General features: G+C 44.4%; 2 protein-coding genes across 2 annotated transcripts in view; one reads left to right on the top strand and one right to left on the bottom strand.

The window, feature by feature from the left end:
• Window positions 1-15,404, bottom strand: part of Myl4 (myosin light chain 4) — a 40,399-nt gene extending 24,995 nt beyond the window's left edge. The window contains exons 1-2 of the mRNA XM_059271946.1: window positions 14,585-15,404; window positions 14,382-14,466 (exon numbers count right to left, since the gene is read on the bottom strand). Of these exons, the coding sequence (XP_059127929.1) occupies window positions 14,382-14,458 (77 nt within the window). The 5' untranslated portion in view covers window positions 14,459-14,466; window positions 14,585-15,404. The remainder of the gene's footprint in view (window positions 1-14,381; window positions 14,467-14,584) is intronic.
• A 1,005-nt stretch (window positions 15,405-16,409) lies between these two features.
• Window positions 16,410-22,886, top strand: part of Cdc27 (cell division cycle 27) — a 47,361-nt gene continuing 40,884 nt past the window's right edge. The window contains exon 1 of the mRNA XM_059271941.1: window positions 16,410-16,580. Coding sequence (XP_059127924.1) covers window positions 16,554-16,580 — 27 coding nt within the window. The 5' untranslated portion in view covers window positions 16,410-16,553. The remainder of the gene's footprint in view (window positions 16,581-22,886) is intronic.

Below are 22,886 nucleotides of genomic sequence, written 5' to 3'. Positions count from 1 at the left end.
TATAATATGCCAAGGGGAGAGGCAAAAGACCTCCCTCTTGCAAGAGCAAAGCACGCCATACAGCCAAGTGTAGACTCTTCCAAACACCTGGTAAACACGCCCGTGGCTAAATCACCTCCTTACGCAGCCCTGCTGGGTAAAGCAAACTCAGATTCTCTGACCTTGAGTAATTTGGGCTCTCACAATCCTGACACCCACAGCAGGAATAGTTCTTAAGGGAAGACAGGAAATGCCTGAGCAGCCATTTTTTCTAGATGGTCTATGAATAGACTCTGAGTGCTAGAGATGCTTCTCCCCATACCAGCTTCCTCTTTGGCTTCAGAGTTCCAGCTTCCTCTCTAGAACATTGCCAGTGGCTTCCCCCCAGGCTGGAGTCAATGCAGTTGCCCCTGAGCCTTCTTCTGAGGCACTCGAAGAACCAAAGCTCTGCCATTCACCTTCTTGCCTGTATATCCTGTGTCCATTCCACACACATTTATTTGATCAACCAACAGGTACTGAGTGCCCATAATGCACCAGTACTGTTGCTAAGGTGAATAAGGGGCCACAGGAAGCTCACTATCATACATAGCTTTAACACACTGATAAATACAAAGATTCAAAGACTTTATAAGATATTACATAACAATATACGTTAGTCCTGCCTGGGGGGAAAAATCTATTTCTCAAAGGCCCAGCTTCTTTCCCAGATGGCTCAAGCTCCACATTTCCAATTGACTTCTGGACATTTCTCATGGGAAACACTCCAGATTCAGTTCAGTTGGTCCTCTGTATCTGTGGGATCTGCATGAATGGATCCAGCCAACTACAAACAGAAAATATTTGAAAAGCTGGATGTGGTGGTGCATGAGTATAATCCGAGCACTCAGGAGGCAGAGGCCGGTAGGTGGATTGCCAAAAGCTAGAGGCTAGCCTAGGCTACATAAGGAGACACTTTCTCAAACAACAAAGATCAATTGTGTCTGAACATATACAAACTTTTTTCCCATCATTATTTCCTGTCATAATATTTACAATGAACTAAGTACGACAAGTAGAGCTGATTTAGAGTATAATGGAGTAAGCACTTCGATTATAAATAAAGACTACACTAGTTACACCATTTTGTATAACAGACTTGGACATCTGTGGATGTTGGTACCCACACTGGGTCCTGGAACTTGTGAACCAGTCCCATAAATACTGGAAGAAGATGTATATTTTAAACCTAACCCATCCCTGATGACCCAAATTATAGATTTGTGGATTTTTGATCTCTCTCTCTCTCTCTCTCTCTCTCTCTCTCTCTCTCTCTCTCTCTCTCTCTCGCTCTCTCTCTCTCTCTCTCTCTGTGTGTGTGTGTGTGTGTGTGTGTTGCATGCACTTGAGTGTGCAAGTGAGTGCATGCAAGGACCAGAACAGTATGTCAGATGTCTTCCTCTGTCACTCTGCCATATTGCCTTGAGACAGAGTTTATCACTGAAACAGAAACTGGCCATTGGCTCGACTGGCTGGCCAGCAAATTCTCTTGGGATCTATCTGTCTCTGCTGATTGATGCTGCAGTTACAGGCACACACAGCCAAGTTCAGCTTCTTATGTGGAACTGGAGAGTTAAAGTCAAGTCTTTATGTTCACAGAGAAGGTACTCTTAATTACTAAGCCATCTTCCTAGAGCTGGCTTTTTTTTTTTAATTTTTATTTTGCAATACAATTAAGTTCTACATATCAGCCACAGATTCCCTTGTTCTCCCCCCTCCTGCCCCCCTCACCTTCCCCCCAGCCCGCCCCCCATTCCCATCTCCTCCAGGGCAAAGCCTTCCCCACAGACTGAGATCAACCTGGTGGACTCAGTCCAGGTAAGTCCAGTCCCCTCCTCCCAGGCTGAGCCAAGGGACCCTGCATAGGCCCCAGGTTTCAAACAGCCGACTCATGCAATGAGCACAGCACCCAGTGCCACTGCCTGGATGCCTCCCAAACAGATCAGGCCAATCAACTGTCTCACCCATTCAGAGGGCCTGATTCAGTTGGTGACCCCTCAGCCATTGGTTCATATTTCATGTGTTTCCGTTTGTTTGGCTATTTGTCTCTGTGCTTTATCCGACCTTGGTCTCAACAATTCTCGCTCATATAAACCCTCCTCATTCTCGCTAATTGGACTCCCAGAGATCCACCTGGGGCCTAGTCATGGATCTCTGCATCCAGATCCCTCAGTAGTTGGATGAGGTTTCTAGCACGACAATTAGGGTGTTTGGCCATCCCATCACCAGAGTAGGTCAGTTCGGACTGTCTCTCGACCATTGCCAGCAGTCTGTTGTGGGGGTATCTTTGTGGATTTCTGTGGGCCTCTCTAGCACTTTGTTTCTTCCTATTCTCATGTGGTCTTCATTTACCATGGTCTCCTATTCCTTGTTCTCCCTCTCTGTTGTTGATCCAGCTGGGGGCTTTTTTTTTTTTTTTTTGGTTTTTCGAGACAGGGTTTCTCTGTGTAGCTTTGCGCCTCTCCTGGAACTCACTTGGTAGCCCAGGCTGGCCTCGAACTCACAGAGATTCGCCTGGCTCTGCCTCCCGAGTGCTGGGATTAAAGGCGTGCGCCACCACCGCCCGGCCTTTTTTTTTTTTTTTTTTTTTTTTTAAGACAATGTGTAATGTAGCTCTGACTGGCATCAGACTGTCTATGTAGCAGAGAATGACCTTGAACTCCTGATCCTCCTGCCTCCATCTCCCCAAGTGCTGAGATTACAGACTTTGTGTCGTAGAATTATTTTGATGTGTTACATTGGTTTATACTGTGGAACATTTGCTTTAATGATGCAAAGATGTGTTGCATTCCTTTATATTGCATTTGTTTAACTCCATGAAGATGTGATGCTGTGCCTGTCTAAAACACCTGATTGTCTAGTAAAGAACTGAACAGCCAATAGCAAGGTGGAGAAAGGATAGGCAGGGCTGGCAGGCAAAGAATCTGGGAAAATACAAGAAATCTGGGAAAAAAGAGAAGGAGCCAGAAAAGGAGGAGGACATCAGGAGCCAGCCACCCAGCTATACAACCAGCAATGGAGTAAGAAAGAAAGATATATGGAAATAGAAAAATGTAAAATCTCAGAGGAAAAAGATAAATTTAAAGGTAAGAAAAGTTGGCAAGAAACAAGTCAAGCTAAGGCTGGGCATTTATAAGTAAGAATAAGCCTCCATGTGTGATTTATTTGGGAGCTAGGTGGCGTGCCCCCAAAAAGAGCAAAAACAACCAACAACACCTTTGTCCACATACTGTGCCTGGGTTCCAAATAGTGTATCTGTAATACAAAAAAAATAACAAAGTCTCTTCAAGCCAACTACGGTAAATACTAAAGACTTGAGTATAAAATGAGTGGAATGAACCAGGCAGCAATGGCATGTGCCTTTAATCCCAGCACCTGGGAGGCAGAGCCAGGCGGATCTCTGTGAGTTCTAGGACAGCCTGGTCTACAGAGCGAGATCCAGGACAGGCACCAAAACTACACAGAGAAACCCTGTCTCAAAAAACTAAAAAAAAAAAAAAAAAAAAAAGTGGAAAGGCATACACTTGTAATCCAAACTCTTGGGAGGTTGAGGCAGAAGGATCAGGAGTTCAAGACCAGCCTTGGTTACAAAGGTAGTTCAAGGCTATCCTGTGCTAAATGAGACTTTATCTAGAAGGAGGAGGAGAATACAATTGTGTCCATGTTTAATCTATTGTTCTGCAATTTATCCAGAATTAAATAAAAGTGTGCCTAGAACCTAGCTAGCCAAGGAAAAAACAACCTAGTCAAGAGTGTTCTCTCTCTCTCTCTCTCTCTCTCTCTCTCTCTCTCTCTCTCTCTGATCCAGTTATTTTAAAATTATTATTATTTTTTGGGTTTTGTTTGTTTGGTTGGTTGGTTTTTTGGGGTTTTTTTTGAGACAGGGTTTCTCTGTGTAACAGCCCTGGCTGTCCTGGAACTCTCTTTGGAGACCAGGCTGGCCTCACACTTACAGAAATCCGATTGCCTCTGCTTCCCAAGGGCTGGGATTAAAGGCATGTGCTGCCACTACCCGGCTAAAATTATTTTTAATTAGCTTATGAAACAGTAGGTTTCCATATGACATTTTTCATACATTCTCAGTTTCTGACCCTCCCTCTGCTCTGTCTTTTCTTCTGCTTCCCAACCCCAATCCTCCCTTAGACCCTTCTACCCTCAGTCCCTCCTCTACTTTCATACCACATTTTCTACCATCCCCTCCCGTGAGTCCTGCCTATGCCCCCTTTCCAGCTTCCTGGCCTCTACAGGAACTCCTCCGACTCAGACACATAAATCCCAAATTTTGGAGCTGGGATGCCTCATCTGTCTTTCTGGGACTGGTCCAACTCATTCAGTACAACAGTTCTACAGTTCCATCCATTTTCCTGCAAGCTTCATTATTTCATTTTTCTTTATAGCTGAATAAAATTCCATTGTGTACATGTACCACAAGTTCATTATCCACTCATCAGCTGATGGACATGAGACTGATTCCATCTCCTAGCCACTGTGAACAGAGAGGCACTGGAGGTGGATGTGAAAATGATACAGATATTTTTGATCTGGTGATCAGGCAGGCATATGGATTCCATCTGAAGGAGAAAAAAAAAAAGATGATAGCCAGTAGGATAATTCAATTTAGATTTTTGCTTCTAAGTCTGTACTCACCAAGCAGCCTTCTGGTTAGAGTGTGGATGCTTTTAGAAGCTTTCCCAGTACTTTTCATTAACATATATATTATATATATTATATAGATGTTATATATTATAATATATTCCCTTTAAATTCATAACGTACAATTGTTTTAATTCCTCATCTTTTTCCAGATTAAACTGGCTAGGATGTCAGGAAAATGGAAACTCAGAATGGCCTAGGCTCCCTCATCATCTCTTTGTGGCATTTCTAGTCACTGGGCTTTCTCCCCTCCAATTCACATAATCCTCAGCTGCTAGCATAATCTCCCTTGAATTCCCTTCTCCTGAGGTCATTTTCCAGCCCAGTCACCACCACCCTGAGTCTGTTTTATTGACTCTGAACTCATCAGCCTGGAACTTAAAACTTCATCAACTGTCCCCAACACCATCATTTTAACCAAACATAAAAGGCCTCCACTTCAGGCAAGCAAATCAGCTTACTTTCAGTCCCAGCCATTCTTAAAGATTTATTTATTTTTATTTTATGTGTATAGATGTTTTGCTTAAATATATTTGTATGCCACGTGTGTGCCTGGTGCTCAAAGAGGCCAAGAGGGCATTGGATGGATACCCTGAACCTGGAGTTAAAGGCAATTGAGTGGCCATGTGCATGCTGAGAATCGAACCCAGGTCCTCTGTAAGAGCAGAAAGTACTTTTTTCCAGCATGGATGTTTATTAGGGAGGGGAGGGAATATCAGTCCTTCTTGGCCACCGCCTTCCTCATGGCGGCCAGCACATGCAGCAGCACCCTTAACTGTTGACCCAGCCCATAGCCCAGTCGTCGGTATCTCATACTTTACTGTGCATTTGATATGCAAGCTTAGGTCAAGGAGCATGTATCAAACAGAGTTCACTTCACTCAAGATGCAGTTTAGGACTATTCAACATCTCAGACACCACCTTGATTTTATTTTTTAACTTTTTGTGTTATTTATCCTCTTCTGAAAAATTTACATGGTCACTGGAAACGACGTCATTCCAAGATCTTTATTTTCTGCCTTGTTTTTGTTTGTCTTTTTGAGACAGTATCATGAAGCTCAGGCTGGGCTTGAACTCACTGTGCAGCAGAAGATGGTCTTGAAACCCTGATCCTCAGGCTCCCAAGCCCTGGGATTACAGGCATGTGTCACCACACCGGGCCTTACTCCCCCCTCGGGCACCAGCACTGCCGATTTTAGCCCCACACTTCCTTCACTGGGTTCTTATATTCTTCTCACTGTTTCCTTGACAACCTTTGCTTCCCATGCAAGGCCATATCTTTCAAGCCTATGTCTGGCTCATTTTTTCCCCATAATCCAGAGAATCATAAATCATGCCAAAGCCACCAAAATGAGTTCTGAGTCTATTTAAATACAAGGATGACATTTAGTACGTTTATATATATTTTGGCTATTTTTCCTGAATTTCTGTGCCTAGTGCCTCCTAGGGTGAAGGATATACTGTGTGTAAGAATGTAAGTCTGGCCGGGCGGTGGTGGCGCACGCCTTTAATCCCAGCACTTGGGAGGCAGAGCCAGGCGGCTCTCTGTGAGTTCCAGGACAGCCTGGACTACCAAGTGAGGTTCCAGGAAAGGCGCAAAGCTACACAGAGAAGCCCTGTCTCGGAAAAAAAAAAAAAAAAAAAAAAAAAAAGAATGTAAGTCTGCGGCTGGGCAGCGGTGGCACACACCTTTAATCCCAGCACTCAGGAGGCAGAACCAGGCAGATCTCTGTGAGTTCAAGGCCAGCCTGGTCTACAGAGCAAGTTCCAGGACAGGCTCCAAAGCTACACAGAGAACCCCTGTCTTGAAAAACAAACAAACAAAAAACCAGAATGTGAGTCTGTGTGTGCACACGCATGTGCATGTGTATAGAGGCCAGAGGTCAACCTTGAGCTTCATTCCTCAGGAATTATCTACTTTGGATTGTTTGTTTGTTTATGTATTTTATGTATATGGGTATTTTATCTGCATGTACATCTGCACACCAGAAGAGGACATCAGATCCCACGTGACTATTAGATGGTTACAGATGGTTGTGAGCTGCCAGGTGCATCCTGGGAATTGAACTCAGGACCACTGGATGAGCAATAAGTGCTCTTAACTCCTGAGCCATCTCTCCAACCCCCCCCTTCTTCAGATTTTTGAAAAGGATCTTCAGTAGCCTGGAGCTTGCCACATGCAGGGTATCTGGCTGATGAGCCCAGAGCGCTGCCTGTCTCTGCCTCCCCAGCACTGGGGTCACAAGCTCACACCACCCAGCTCAGGGCCTGCCGTTCAAGGCAACACCGTCCCAACTGAGCTGTCTTCCCCGGGCTCCCTAGGGTGAAGGATATTGAAGGGTGCTTGATTCCTCTGCAATAGGTGGCTGGTCATGAACTTCCTGGACTGTGTAATTACTATGCTGTTGAATATGGTTCAGTGGCAGCTGGTTCTTAAGCAGTCAGGAAGGAAAATCTGCTTTCATTCTAAATCCCTTCAGATCGTTTATAAAGAAAGAAAAAGTTCAAAATAGCATCAAGAATAGAAGAGAAGCCAGGCATAGTGACCCACGCCTAAAACAAACAAACAAACACAATAAATAAATAAATAAATAAATAAATATAGATAAAATAAAGAATAGAAGTAAATTTAAGCATCCAAGTCATTTAGCCATCAGGTATTCCAAAAATGTGTATATTTTTAAGATCTTGTGCAAGGTGATGGGAAAACCATGGCTGGCTAAGATTCCTGCCCTCATGGAGTTTAAAAACAAAATATACAATTACAATTACCATGCCTATATGAAAGAAAAGAGCATACTGCCATGAGGGTAAGAGAGTGGAGCTAGTCATTAGATGAGGCAGGACAGGGAGTACTCTGAGGATAGGATACCAAGACCGAGGCTGAGAAGACAAATAGAACTCAGCTGCTAAAAGAATAAAGGTAGGGGCTGGAGAGATGGCTCAGGGGTTAAGAGTACTGACTGTTTGTCCAGAGGACCTGGGTTCAATTCCCAGTATCCACATGGCAGCCCACACCTGTCTGTAACTCCAGTTTCAGGGGACCTGACATCTATGCACATAAAATAAAATATATAAAAGAAGATAAAGGTAAAACGTTTTAGAAAGAAAAGGTAACACGTATAAAGGATTCTGTATTAATCACAGTATTTTTAATCATCTTCTATACAGTTGATGCTTTTCAAATATAGAGACTATTTGAGAATATAGAGAATGATTGGGCCCTTCCTATTAGAAGACAAGGCTTAAGTAGGATAATCATTGCATCTGGCTGCTATAATAAAATACCACAGGCTGTGTGGCAAGAGCAATAGAAATTTATGTTCTCACAGTTTAAAAAGCTAGACATCCATGGTCAAGGTGCCAGCAAGCAGCTTCTCATGAGCTGGCTTTCTAACAACCTTCTTACAATGCCTGCATATGACCTTTCCTCAGTACACAGGGAGGAGGGGAGGGGAGAGGAGAGGAGACCAGCCTTTGCTACTTAAGACCCCATCTCACACAACAGACAAACAGGGAGTGTCGGAGGAGAGAGGAAAAGACACAGAAAGCCTCTGAGAGAGGAGAACAGATGAAAATGTCCTGTGCAGCTGAAATGCTGAGTGGAAAGGTCAGAACGGTAAACAGGGCTGACCCAACAGGTGGGAGCAGCCCTGGGAGGGCCTTGGAAAGGGAGGTAAGGAGTGTGGAAGGAAATCCTTGGGGTGGGTAGAGAGGGGGCTCTGCCACGATCAGACCTGTTTTGGGAACAGGGAAGACTAGAAGCAGGAAGAAACCAGAAGTTCTATTTGTAACTAGATGTAGGGGTTGCAGAGAATCAAATATGCTGCCTTGACACATTGGTTATTTTTAGCTAAAGACACTTGAAAAACAGCAGATGCAAGAGGGACGCTCTGACCTTCCTTTTTCTTTTTCTTTTTTGTGGTACTGGGGATGGAACCCAGGCTCAAGGGGTCTACCACCAAGCTACACTCTTGAGCCCTGACCTTCTTTTTTACTCTTAAAAGCAGGTGATAAAATGCCCACATGAAAAACACCCTCCCTATACTAGGAGAAGGACATCACCTTTTCTAGTTTGTGTGATAAAGACCATGACCAAGAGAACTGGAGAAATGGCTCAGTGGTTGAAAGCACTGGCTGTTCTTCCAGAATTCCCCACATCCATATTGTGGCTCACATTCATCTTTAGCTGTGGTCCCAAGGGATCCAATACCCTCTTCTGCCCTATGTGGATACCAGGCATACATGTGATACATAGACAGACAGACATGCAGACAAGTATTAAAATAGTTTTTTTATTTTAAAAAAAGACTATGACCAAAAAGCAACTTGGGGTAGGGAAGGGGCTACTTAACTTACAGGTTACAGTCCATCATTGAGAGAATCCAAGGCAGGAAGTCAGGCAGAGCACGAACCTGAATCTGAGGAACTGAATCTGAGGCGTAGAGGAATGCTGCTTACTGGTTTGTTCCTCACTCAGTTTGCCTTTTTACACAACCCAGAATGACCTGCCCAAGGAGGGCACTACCCACAGTGGGCTGAGCCCTCTTGCAGCAATCATGAATCAAGAAAAGTGCCCCACACACTTGTCTATAAGCCAACCTGATGGAGCCATTTTCTCAGTGGAGATTCCTTCCTCCTAGATGACTCCAACCAGGGCTAAGCTGCCCAAAAAACACTCAACAGCACACCACCCAAGGATGGAGAGTCGAGGCTAGGAGAAAAGCACACAAGCGTTAAACTAACCCGTATCTTCCTCACTATTTTGCACTATTAAGTACCCAAGGCCCACACTCTTTGTCTTGTTATGTTTTCAAAATTTATTATTCTTTGCCCAATCTAGTAATAGTGGGTTTAGCTCTGCTGACACAGGATTCCCACGAATTCAAGGCTGAGCTATTAATGAACCCCCACCCCCCAATTCTTTTGCTATGAAAATGAGTACATCAACATGTTTTTCCTCCTCCCCCAGTTATAGATTAGCTCCTCTAAACAATGTAACTCCCAAAGCCCCAGATCATTTGCATAGTTGATGCTGTAGCACTTGGACATACTGCTCTCCTAATGCCTATACTTGACTCTCCTCAAGTGCATATAGATTCTCTCCCAATCAATAAACTCCATGACTTCACATTACCATGACCTGCCCTGAAATTCTTCTCTGCAGAGTTAACAAAGAATCCTGGCTGCATCTGAGTAGAGGCTCCAAGTGACTGAGGGGGATTCCTCAGGGTGCAACCTCAGCACTGTTGATCTGTGCCTGGCCCCCAACAATATCAGCAATGTGACTGAACAATGTAAAATACAGTGATATCGTAAATCGGATTAGGAAGCATTTCAAGTAGAGTGAATGGAGGTCCCATCCTGAACAAAATGCCTGTAGGACATTCTAATAGAAATGTCTAATTGGCCTGGTATTCTAACAAGTGGTTGGCCACAGATACCATTTCTTTTAATGATCTGTAGATAATGGAAGCCACAAGAATAGGCAAATTTGCTAGGAAGAATATGTAGGGTGAGGAAAAGGCTGAAAGAGGTCCCTTGAAGCCATCAAATGTCAGAGGGGCTGATAGGGCCCTGCAAGGGAGATTGATAAAAACCAGAGCAGTGAGGGAGGGTGCTGGCAACAGGGGGCTGTGTTATCAAAGCCACAGAGGATGGAGTCAGAGGAAGGAGAAAACATGGTGTGGTGGGAGAAGCCTTGAGGTCAAGGAAGATAAAGAGGGCACAGGCCTTACATGGCAGGAACAAGACGCCAGCTGCAGACGGGAAGTGAGGGCACGCAGAAAAAGAATACTCTTGCTAGGTGTGCTCTAAGCTGTTTACCAAGGGCCTGACCTTCGACAATATTACTGTGTCTGGCTTTCTTTGGTTGGTTTTTTGATATGGGGTCTTGTGTAGCCCAGGCTTGCCTCTAACTTGCTATGCAGCCAATAACTTTGTACTTCTAATTCTCCTATCTCCAACTTTTAAGCATTAGGATTACAGGTATGTACCACGATACCCAGTTTTATGTGGTGCTAGAGATTGATCCCAGACATCTTTCTACCAACTAAGCTATATTCCAGCTCCTATAACTGGTTTTTTGACACAAGTTAGGGACTTCAAATTTAACTGAATGTTAAATATATTAAAATCCAGGCCAAGGAAAAGAACAATGTGGGCTGTGTGTGTAGCTCACTTAACAGAGTGTTTGCCTAGCATTCATGACAGTCTGGGTTCTTTCCCCAGCATGGCATAAGCTGGGTGCATGGCACAGCCCTGTAATCCCAGTGCTCAAGGAAGTGGCAGCAGAAGAATCAAAAGTTCAAAGTCAACCTCAGTTGTATAGTGAATGTGAGGCTAACCTGGGATACATGAGACCCTGTCTCCAAAAAAGGGGGTGGAGCCGGGCGGTAGTGGCACACGCCTTTAATCCCAGCACTCGGGAGGCAGAGCCAGGCGGATCTCTATGAGTTCGAGGCCAGCCTGGACTACCAAGTGAGTCCCAGGAAAGGCGCAAAGCTACACAGAGAAACCCTGTCTTAAAAAAACCAAAAAAAAAAAAAAAAAAAAAAAAAGGGGGGGGGGTGGAGGGAGCTTGATGAGATGCCTCAGTAAGTAAGATCTTGCTGTACATGCCTGGAAACCTTAGTTTGATCCCTAAAAGCCACATTAAAGGCTGGATGTGGTGGCTGGACTCTGTAATTCTGATGGAAGCTAGCATGGCAGGAATAACAGGAGAGGCCCTGCTTCAGCAAAAAGGAAAGCAAAAACTGACTCCCTGAAGTTGTCCTTTGACTTGTGCATGTGCACCATGGCATCCACACACTCACCCATGAGCATATGCATACATGAGTTTGAGTATGCGTGTGTGCACACACACATGATCACACACCAATGATAAAGAAAATAATTTTAAATTTTAAAATGGAGCTGGAGAGATGGCTCAGTGGTTAACAACACTTGCTGCTCTTGAAGAGGTTCTCAGTTCTGAGTTCAGTTCTCAGTATCAACATTAGGCAGCTTACAATTAACTGCATGTAACTCCAGTTCCAGGAGATCTGACGCCCACTTTTAGCCTCTTCAGGCACACACACACACACACACACACACACACACACATACAGCATAAACTCACACAAAAATATGCACAAATACAAAAATAAAAACAAATCTTTAAAAATAATAATACTTTTAAAACAAATAATCTACGTTTGGGAGCTAATGCTTATTGAAACCTAATTCCGATAAATGTACTCGATATTGGATAACTGCAGGGTACCAAAGAAGTTGCAAGATGTTGAGTTTAAGTAGGTCAACCAGTGTTCTAGTTTGTTTTTTGTTGCTGTGACAAACACCACGACCAAAAGCAACTAAGGGAACTCACAGAGGAAATCTCAAGGCAGGAACTGAAGCAGAAACCACAGAGGAACACCGGTTACTGGCTTGCTCCCCAAGGCTCGGTCAGCTACTTCTCTTATATAGCCAAGGTCATACTTGCCTAGGATTAGCACTTCCCACAGTGGGCTGGGCCCGCCCAGCCTAGGATTAGCACTTCCCACAGTGGGCTGGGCCCGCCCACATCAAACAACAATCAAGAATATGCCCCACAGACCAGTCTGAGGGAGGCGATTCCTCAACTGAGGTTCTCCCCTCCCAGGTAGTTCGTGTCAAGTTGACAAGAACTAACCAGCATTCCCAGGATCAGAAATAAGTAAAATGTTCTAAAAGAACTCATGGGATAGGCTGGAGAGATGAGCCAGCCATTTAAGGGTAGGCTCACAACCAAAGGACAAGAGCTCATCAGAGTACTTCAAATAATGTGAGTTTGCCATGGATCAGTAGAAAACTACTATAACAGACTATTAACTGGATGAACAGTAGTCAGAAGGAAGGCTGTGTGTGTGTGTGTGTGTGTGTGTGTGTGTGTGTGTGTGTGTGTGTGTGTAGGTCTCCGGTGTCTTTTCCAAGCACTATGCACCTTGGTGGGATTTTTGTTTGTCTTGTTGGAGTTTTGTCTGGGGTTTTGGTTTTGTTTTGTTTGGGGGGGTTGTTGGGGAAAAGGGTGGTTTGCTTTGGGTTTTTGTTTTGGAGACAGGGCGTCCCTATGTAGCACTGGCTCATCTGGGCTATGTAGAAGAGGCTATGTGGTACTATTTGTAATCTAAGAAATAAAGCTTGCCTGAAGATCAGGGGACAGAGCCAGCCACAGAGTTAAAAAACACAGGGGCCAGGCAGTGGTGGTACATGCCTTTAATCCTAGCACTCGGGAGGCAGAGATCCATCTGGATCTCTGTGAGTTCAAGGCCACACTGGGCTACATGGGATTGATCCAGTCTAGGAGAGAAACAGAGCCAGGCAGTGGTGGCACACACCTTTAATCCTAGTATTTGGGAAGCATATGGGACTCAGAGGCATTGGTGTGAGGATCTGTGGAGACAGGATCCGCTGAGGAGCTAGCAAGTTGAGAAGTGGCTGTGGTTTGTTCCTTTGCTTCTCTGATCTTTCATCATTTACCCCAATATCTGGCTCCAGGTTTTGTTTTGTGTTTTTTTTTTTTTTTTTTTTTTTCAAGATAGGGTTTCTGTGTATAGTTTTGGTTCCTGTCCTGGATCTCACTCTGTAGACCAGGCTGGCCTGGAACTCACAGAGATCCTCCTGCCTCTGCCTCCCAAGTGCAGGGATTAAAGGCGTGTGCCACCACCGCCAGGCTGGCTCCAGGTTTTTATTAAGACCATTTAGGATTTGTGCAATAAGGCCAACCTGGAACTCACAGAGATCTGCCTGCCTCTGCCTCCCTGGTGCTGGTATTAAAGGCATGTACTGCCATGTCTGGCTCCACCTTGGTTTTGGTACAGGGTTTCACATGGCTTAGAGTTTGCCAAGTAGATTAAGCTGGCTGGCCAGTGAGTCCCAGCGACATGCCTGTCTCTGCTGGCTCAGCCCTGGGATTGCAGTTGTGTGCCACTACGTATGGCTTTTTCTCATGAGTTCTAGGGACTGAACTCAGGTCCTCTTGCTTGTAAGGCAAGGGCCTACTGACTGAGGTAGTTCTCCAGCCCTAGGTGTTCTTTCCTATGGGGCAGGAGCTTTGGAAAAAATAGATTCTACGCTCAAAATCCACCTCCTCTGTGGTTTACAAAACTCCTTTGAACAAGTCAAGACTTGAGTTGACACACCCTTTGTGACAGAAGAGCTCAGCGTATAAAATAACCACAAATTCAACATTACTCGTGTTGTGTGGTTGCTATAGAATGCAAACACAGCTTTAGATTGTTTTTAACACAGCTTTGGACTGTTTAATAAAAGTTTCCAAATAATTAATCATCGGCGATGGTTCATCTTTATGTCAACATGACAGGTTTTAAAGTGACCCAGCCATGGAAATGAGCCTCTGGGACTGTCTGTGAGGGAGTTTCTTCATTAGGCTCACTGAGGCGAGAAGACCACCCTAAACGTGGGTTGCAGGATTGTGGCATGGGGCCCCAGACTGAATGAAAAGAAGCAAGGGAGCTGAGCAGCAGCTTGCCTCTCTCCATTTCCTCACTGCAGGCACAATGTGACTGGTCACCTCAAGTGCCTCTTGCCATGCCTTCCTCACTAGAACGGACTGCACACTGAACTGTGAGCCTGAAGAACCCCTCTCTTTTTGGAGATGGGGTACCTGGCTGTCCTGGGTCTCACTATGTAGACCAGGCTGGCTTGGTCTTCGACTCACGAATACCCACCTGTCTCCATCTCCCGAGTGCTGGGACTGAAGGCGTGCGACACCAAGCCTAGCAAGCCTTCTGTTAAGTTGCTTCATCTGTCATTCTGTCAGAGCAACAAGAAAAATGACTAAAGCGTAGTCCCACAGCATTCTAAATTATCACAATAATTCCACAGTGCGGTTCAGCTTATAGGGTCAAGTTTTAAGAGTAACATCTCTTACCCATCCCTTTCTTTCCATTCCCACCAACAGACTCTCTCGTCTTCTACCTGATATGGCAGACCATTTCCAAGGATGGCCAGAGCTGAGGGTGCCCCTCAGTGGTAGTGCTTGTCTAACATTTGCAAAGCCATGGGTCTGCTCTCCAGTATGGGGGGTGGGGATGGGGGAGTGGTGTCAAACATGACCCAACAATCCCTCCCATAGGGCATACCGTTTGCAGGGTCACTCCTTCACCAAGAGATAGAGCTTGTTTTCCTCCTAGTGGATCCAGACTGATCATGTGTCATAAACTGACCAACAAGAAAAAAAGGATTTGACTTACAGATCGAGGCTGGAAGGGGCCTCACAGCTTCCATTTTTCACGGTCTTGCTTGACAGCCACCAATTCAAGCTAGGATCGGCCACTGATTGGTGAGTGACCCCTGTATGAAGAGAAAGGTTTTGTGGGGGAGAACTGAGAGGCCGAGATAATAGTAAGACCAAGCCTTAGACCCACGGGTAAAGCTGTCCTCCAGCTCTAGCCATGTCAATAATGACAACATTCTGTGTCCATGTGACTCTCTTACCACACAGGTCTTTGGGATGGGACTAGACTATCTGAAGAATTTCATTTGATTTAAGCTGAACTTTAAATAGCTAGAGACTGTTGTGTAGGTCAGCACAGACATCTATTCCCACTCTAATTCATCTAACACAACCCCACTAAAAGAACAGGGGCAGCTGAAAATTGCCTGGGCACCCGTCCTTCATGGTACTACAGTATGTAGGCAACGTCTAGAGACGGTTTCACATCTGACTTAGAGGAGTCCAAACACAAAGTTAACTTTTGGAAGTTTTCCTTGTCTGATGAAAGGCCCTTGTCTGATGAAAGGCGAGATTTTAATAGTTCCTTGATTTGTTCTGAGGACGTGGCAAAAAAGCAGATGTTAAACCTCCTGTTTGTGTCTGTATCTACATCCATCATTTAAATCCATATTTATTTCCCTCTTCTCTGAAGTTGAAGTTTTACATTATCTGTAACAGGTAGCACAAACTGTAGTTTTCAGTTACACTGATTTTCTTTTTTCTCTTATGAGCCAAGGTGTCATGTAGTCCAGGCTTGCCTCGAACTCACTATCTAGTTTGTAAAATACTGTATTCTAGATCCTTCTGCATCCAGCTCCCAAGGCAGGCATGTAATGTCAAAACATGTCTGGTTTGGGTGGTATGGCGATCCACCTCTACGGCTTCGTGCATGCTAGGCAAGTGCGCAGCCTAGTCTTTTTTTTTTTTTCTTTTTCTTTCTTTCTTTTTTTTTTCCCCCCGAAACAGACCATAATCTCTTTGAGTACAGGAATCCTATGTGTTTCGGGAACTGTTATGTTCCAAAAATCCCTCGATTTTCCTCAGAGGCCTGAGTACGAATTCCAGGAGTGGATAATGATCTAAACTCAAAAGATTTTATCAAATTCAACCCCAAACTAGTATTTTACTCTTCACTGAATCTACCGGGCACAATGCAGAACGGCCAAGGCGTGAAGCCAGACCTAAGATCCGCCATGCAACGCGGAGGCACCGCGTCCGTCTCTCCAGGCCCTTCCTACTAGTTGCTCTTTGGGCGTGGCCTAGTTAGCGTGGTCGATTGGGCGTGGCGTGCGTAGGGAAAGGCGTGGCTGAGAAGAGGCACTTCCGATTGGGTCCAACCCAACGATTTCCGGTAGTACTCGACAATTTCCGGCTGCGGGCTCCGCCCCCGCCGACTCCCCCTCGGGTATTTCCGACATCTCTCGGGCTTTTCCGTCTCTCTCTCGTTTGGCTCTCTCCACTTCGGATATTTCCGTGTCGCGCTCGGAGGAGCTCGGCAACCACTCGGCCTCCCCCATCCCCCGGTAACGGTCGCTGGTGAGTTTAAATGAGCCGGGGCTGGCCGGGCCGGAGCCGCTACGGGGGGGGCCTGAGGCACTGCAGAAAGTGGGCCTGAGCCTCAAGGATGACGGTGCTGCAGGAACCTGTCCAGGTAATGCTAGCGCCTGCTCCGAGGCCTGGCGCCATGCCTGGGTCGCAAGCAGCGAGCCGCCACTTCGCGGCCTGCTGCGGCCTAGGCCCCGCTTCTCCCGCCTCCCTTTCGGCGAGCCTTACCTGTCTTTCGTTAGTCCCGAGGCCTTCCCACTCGGCCGAGCTTAGCCCGGGCCCCGCATTCCTTCTCGCCTCTTGTGCGAGCTGGCTTCAGCGGGAATCACTCGTTTCCCGTCGGTACTGGCTTCCGGCCATCTCTCCTCCTGTTAGTCGGGGGCCCTGCCGGCGGTGGGAAACGAGGGGCCGAGATGGCGCCCCGAGTGCTCGGCGCCCCGGGGCCCGACACAGAAGCGCTTTTGAACCGAGCTGGTGGGATTTCACCCCGATGGGGCAAGTTTCCTGGTGTTTCCTTGGTTTTGTTTTACGTGAGATGGTCGAGGGAAGAAGGTAAAATTATCCGCGGTTTTGATAGTTTTTGTTTCGGTAGCAGACTTTCTGGTCCACCTACCTTACCGTTCTCGCTCAGTGGATTTCCCACCGGACAATGACGATCTGAGAAGGGAACTCCCAGGGCCAGTGCTGCGGTGCAAACACCCGAGCAGGGGAGTGGGCGAAAGGGCAGGTCTGGATTTTGCCATTACCTGGCATGGGTACCAAGAGGCATTTTATCGTGCAGATTTAGAAGGTGTTTAGGAAATTAGAGATAATTGCTTTCCCATCCATTTCACTATTCGTCCATTCCTTAACCACACCAAGGTATGCGTTGACGCACACGGTGCTGCTGTCAGAAGAAACCCTATTGGGGTTTAAGTGTGTGATGCAGTGCCAAGTCATTTTTTTCTCCCTGCCAGATCTGAAGAAACTGAACCTTTTGTCCCTTGGTGATGGACTGGGTTTGGGAGATTTTTCATTCCACCGTATGATCTTTGACATGTCCAGAGTTGGCCTCCATTAAATTACTGTCGTTAAGCCATAAACTTTATTTTGAAGTTATAAAGCAAACCGATTTTAGAAATTGCTGCGAATTGCCTTAGGTAAGACTGGCGACAAATAGTAAATATTTTAATGCGTCAGTACAGCATTTCCTTAATTTCTCATCGCAGCGTAAAAATTGTTTTCTCTAGTTAGCCTCATCTCCAGCTGTTTACATGGTGACAGCTATTAGTATTTGAATTAATATAATTCTGGATTATATCTTCAGAGCTGTATGTGTCTCTGTACATTGTATCAGTTCTTCCAAAGCTGCATTTCTTTCCAAATTTCTCTTCCTAGTATAGAGTCCCTTCTAAGGCCCTTCTAAGGCCCTTTTAAGGCCTAACATGAAATTAAATGGATAAGGAGGTTATTCACATGATTATTTTTTATTTCATGCTGTAATTTTGTCTTACTGATTCTTTTGCTTTTCTGGACCCAAAAGCCTTCTAAAGAAAGTGATATGATAGTTGCAGTAATAGCATGTAAACCACTACTTAATAATTTTGACTTATATAAAAGCATGAGAGAGTAGAATATATTTATGGGAGATAGAATCCAGCAGGTTTCTTCTTTGTTTTTAAAGTATTGTTAGCAATAATACTCTTACTATATCTAAGACTAAAAAGTGAAATTTACCTCCCTTTCCTCCATAATAACTTTGTCCATTAGATTTTAGCATAATGGTAAGAAGTTTTAGGGTGTGAGGGGGTGAGAATTTGGGTTATAATTTATAGGAGGCAAGAGGATCAGGAGTTCAAGGTCATCCTCAGCTACAGAGCAAGTTCAAGGCCAGCATGACCCTGTCTCAAAAGAAAGAACTAAAAACAAAAAAACCCAAAATAACAACAAAAGGAGCAATTAAAAGGGGGAATCTTAAACAGAGGGAGAAGTAAGCTATGACCAGGAGGAATGCTGTTGAAAAATGAGAAAGAGCTGGAATGAAAGGAAGATAGTAAGATACTTTTTTTTTTTTAATGGTTTTTCGAGACAGGGTTTCTCTGTGTAGCTTTGGAGCCTGTCCTAGAACTTACTCTGTAGACCAGACTGGCCTCAAACTCACAGAGATCTGCCTGGCTCTGCCTCCCGAGTCCTGGGATTAAAGATGTGCGCCACCACACCTGGCAAGATACTTTTTTTAAAACTACTCATTCCATGTATTAGGATAAAAATAGTGTTGAAAATATTTTCTTTGCTTTGTTCCTGGTGATCTAGGCACAGGGAAAAGTTGACAGAAATAGTACTCAACTGTTTGTTCCGATCTTTCCCCCCCTTTTCAAGCTTTTACATGGACTACCCAATGGAATGTGCCATATAGACTTAAATATAAGCCCCTCCTCAAGTTAGTGCTCATAGAGAAAGTATTACTTTGTATTTGAGTCTTTACAAAAAAATCTTTCATATTTCAAAGCACACATTTATTTTGTAGCGGGGTCTCCCTGTGTAGCCCTGGCTGGAATTAAAGGCATTCACCACAGTACTAATTTGGATGCCTGTAAAAGTTCACTTGATAAAATTGGTGGCCTTTTTTGTTGCCGGGTGTTTTATTTGACATTCACTTATTGTGTGTGTGCATGTATGTGTCATTCAGTCTTGGTGGCAAGCATCTTTACCTTCTGAGCCGTTTCACCAGCTCTGTTGTTGTTGCTTTAAGAGGGAGGCATTTTATATAGATGCACCAATTGATAATGCTTTATCAATTATTTCTGCACGTTAAGTTTCACAGAAGTATTGAATGAAATTGTAGACAAGCCTTTTGAAAATGATTTTAATATGCAATAGAGTAACTGGATGCAAAAACCTTGTGTGTTAACCTGCATCTGAAACTCTGACTAGAGTCAGGAAGATAAGAAGTTCAAGGTCAGTCTGAGCTACATAAGACCCTGTCTCAAACACCAAAACAAAATAATTTGGTACTATCTGTATACCATCCTTTTAGAGTTTTATTAAATAGTGAAGAAGTACTTTTGGCTTGGGGTAAGATGTCCTCAAGTGGCATCTAAGATTGATTCAAAGAGTACCATCCTATGGTTACTCTGTGAGAAGTATCATGATCAAGAGTGAAGCCAGTATTCTTAGAGGCAAAGGTATCCAAAGTGGAACCAGAAAGGAGCAAATAAAGGTTTTAGAGGTGGAATTTCAGGAAATAACTTGGTAAGTAGAACCAGTGAAGCAAGAGGCAGGGCAGGGGGGATTCCTGGAGTTGGTATCAAAAATGACTGCCCGATTTTTATTTTGGAGGTGCTATTTTAAAAATAAAAAATCCAGCTGGATGTGATGGCACATGCCTTTGATCTCAGCACTTATGAGACTTGTGGGGTCAAGGCAGGTGGATCTTTGTTAATTAAGGCCAGCCTGGTCTACATAGTGAGTTCAGGAATTCCCCAAAGCTAAAACTTACCCCCCAGAAAAATAAGAAATGCCTTTCTGCAAACTGTTAGGATTAGGGCAGATTCAAAAGACAATCTGTCATTTAGGAATTCTGTTTTGAAGATAACTTGTGAAACTACCAACTATAGAGACGTAATTCTTAATCTTAGGGTTCTAGTCCTGAGGACATGAAGAATGATTAGCAGGAAAAATTGGATGTTAAGTATGTTAAGTATAAGCATTTGATTATACAGATATTAATAAAGGAATTTAGGAAAGAGACATCTTTGTACGTCAGAAAATAAAATGGGAATGGCTTTTTGAGCAAGTAGAGTTTGAAACCTAAGGAATTGAAGAAGAGGAGGAATATTCTTGGCATGAAATGAATGGCATGAGGAAAAGCCCAAAGACAAGAGTGTCGTTTCAGAAGAACAGTAAAATAGTTCTTGACTAGTGTTAACGGTATTCCTAACTAGAATAGATGTTGAAAACAGAGGGTTTGCACAACCAGAATCAGATTACAGGAGACTTAGCATTGAAGTTGAAAGGTTTAGATTTAGTGGGTTAATAATGAATCTTGCGCTGGCTTTGTACCTGGGTTCTTTGTAGCCCAGGCTGGCCTATAATTTAGTATCCTCTTGTCTCTGCCTCTGGAGTGCTGGGATTACAAACTTGTGCTACTACCCATGGCTGCAAGAAAATTTTAGTAGAGCTATGTAATGAAAACAGTGTGTTGGGAATAGTGATGTGATTTTATTGGTAAGGAGGAAAAGACAGAGTTAGATACATAGGCTGGTAGGATGACCTGCTACATGGTAATGTGGGCCAAGCTTTTTAATTTTGGCAGGATTGACTTTTTGGAGAAAGTGGAGTGGGTTACCTGTGTCTTAAGGAGTGTTTTACTGCATCTCTGTTTATTTATCAGATGCCTCCTCCATTTTGAGGCCCAAAATGCCCCCCACCAGACATGGCCAAATGTGGGGTCAGAGAACCATCTAGATAAAGAACCATCATAGAGAGCTGGTTATGGACAATGTGCCTGTAATCCTAGCACTTGGGAGGTGGAGGCAAAAGCTCAAGAGTTCAAGGCTTGCCTCATCTGTGTTTTAAGTTTGAGACCAGCCTGGGCAAAATGAGACCCTGTCTCAAAAGCAGAAATATAAAAACAACCAATCAGATAAGTAAAAACTAGAGTTATAGAAATAGAAATTTTAGATTCTGATGTATAAGATAAATTCTACAGTGACATTTTTGGTTAGGGTTCTTTCCTTTTTTCCTCCATCTCTCCCTCCCTCCCTTTCTCATACCTTACATTGTATGAAGCTTTTCTTACTCATTGCTTTTTTTGGTCTTTTAGGTTTTTTGAGACAGGTTTTCTCTGTGTAGCTTTTGGAGCCTGTCCTGGAACTCACTCTGTAGACCAGGCTGGCTCTCGAGCTCATAGAGATCCGCCTGCCTCTGCCTCCTGAGTGCTGGGATTAAAGGCATGCGCCAACACCACCCAGCTGCTTTCTTGGTCTTAAAGCAATCCCCCCCGCCCCCCCCTTTCAAATACAAGACCAAACAATTCATAGTAGTCACATTTAATTTTGAGTACAGTGTACATTTAAAATATTTGAGCTGGGTGTGGTGGTGCATGCTTGGAATCCCAGGACCTGAAAAATAGAAGCAGGACCATGAATTTGAAGCCAGCCTAGGTTACATAGTGAGAACCTGTCTTCAAATCACAAATAAAATGATATTTCAGTGAGTTGTGACAATGGATGTAATCCTAGCACTTGAGAGGCAAAGGCAAGCAAATAAGGAGTTCAAAGGCATTCTTTCTCTACTCGATAACAACTCTGAGGCAAGGTTGTGCAGTGGAGCCCCCTTTTTTTAAGCAACCAAAACCTCACTTTTGGGTCTCTTCCTTAGCTTACGAGCTTTTATTCCTGGGAATGTTTTTTTCTTTTCTTAGGATTTGTTTGTGTGTTTATATATGCACATGCCCCTATATGCTTGCAGGTGCCCTTGAAGGCCAGAAGAGGGTGTTAGATCACATGGAACTGGATCCAGCAGGTAGTTGTGAGCTGCTCCATGTGGGTCTTGTAAACTAAACTGAGTTCCTTGGGAAAAGCAGCAAGTGCTTTTCACCACTGAGCCATCTCCAGCTCCCCTGTTCTTTCCTTAGTAAGTTGTCTATTTCTATTCCGTATTTAACATAGAAGACACAACCTTTCTCCATCTCTCCTTGTGGTAGCTGTGAGAATCATCACCTAACCTGTACTTTTTTTTTCTTAAACCCTACTTAGTGAAAGTTATCCTTAAGCTTCAAAAACAAGATAACCCCCCCCCCAAAAAAAAAAAAGTTTGGTATTGTCAGAGTAGATGGTAGGACAGAAAGGTGACTCGGCCACCGAAGGAATGGCTACACAAGCATGAGGACCTGAGAGTGGTTGCTAGCAAACACGCAAAAAGCCATGTGTGGCTGGGCTGCCTAGCTCACAAAAACCTCAAGTTCTAGGTTTATCAGAGAGGCCCTGTCTCAAGAGTATAAGGCAGAACAGGATGGAGATGGCCATCAGATATCTTCCTCTGGCCTCTGCACAGTGTGCTCATACATCCGCACACACTTGCATACAGTGCACAGCTGAAAAGGTTGTTTGGTTTAAAGGTGGAGAGCAACTGAAGGAGACACCTGGCATCAGCCTCTGGCCACACCCAAACACATGATACATGCATATACCATATACATAAAGAATACATAGCAAGTAAGACTTTACAGCTTTTTTTTTTTTTTTTGGTTTTTCGAGACAGGGTTTCTCTGTGTAGCTTTGCGCCTTTCCTGGGACTCAATTGGTAGCCCAGGCTGGCCTCGAACTCACAGAGATCCGCCTGGCTCTGCCTCCCGAGTGCTGGGATTAAAGGCATGCGCCACCACCGCCCGGTGACTTTACAGCTTTATGCTGTTGGTTCATCTTTCATA

This window comes from Peromyscus eremicus, chromosome 8a (assembly GCF_949786415.1).
Source record: "Peromyscus eremicus chromosome 8a, PerEre_H2_v1, whole genome shotgun sequence".
NCBI classification, from domain to species: Eukaryota; Metazoa; Chordata; class Mammalia; order Rodentia; family Cricetidae; genus Peromyscus; species Peromyscus eremicus.
This window is presented reverse-complemented; position numbering and strand designations above follow the sequence as displayed.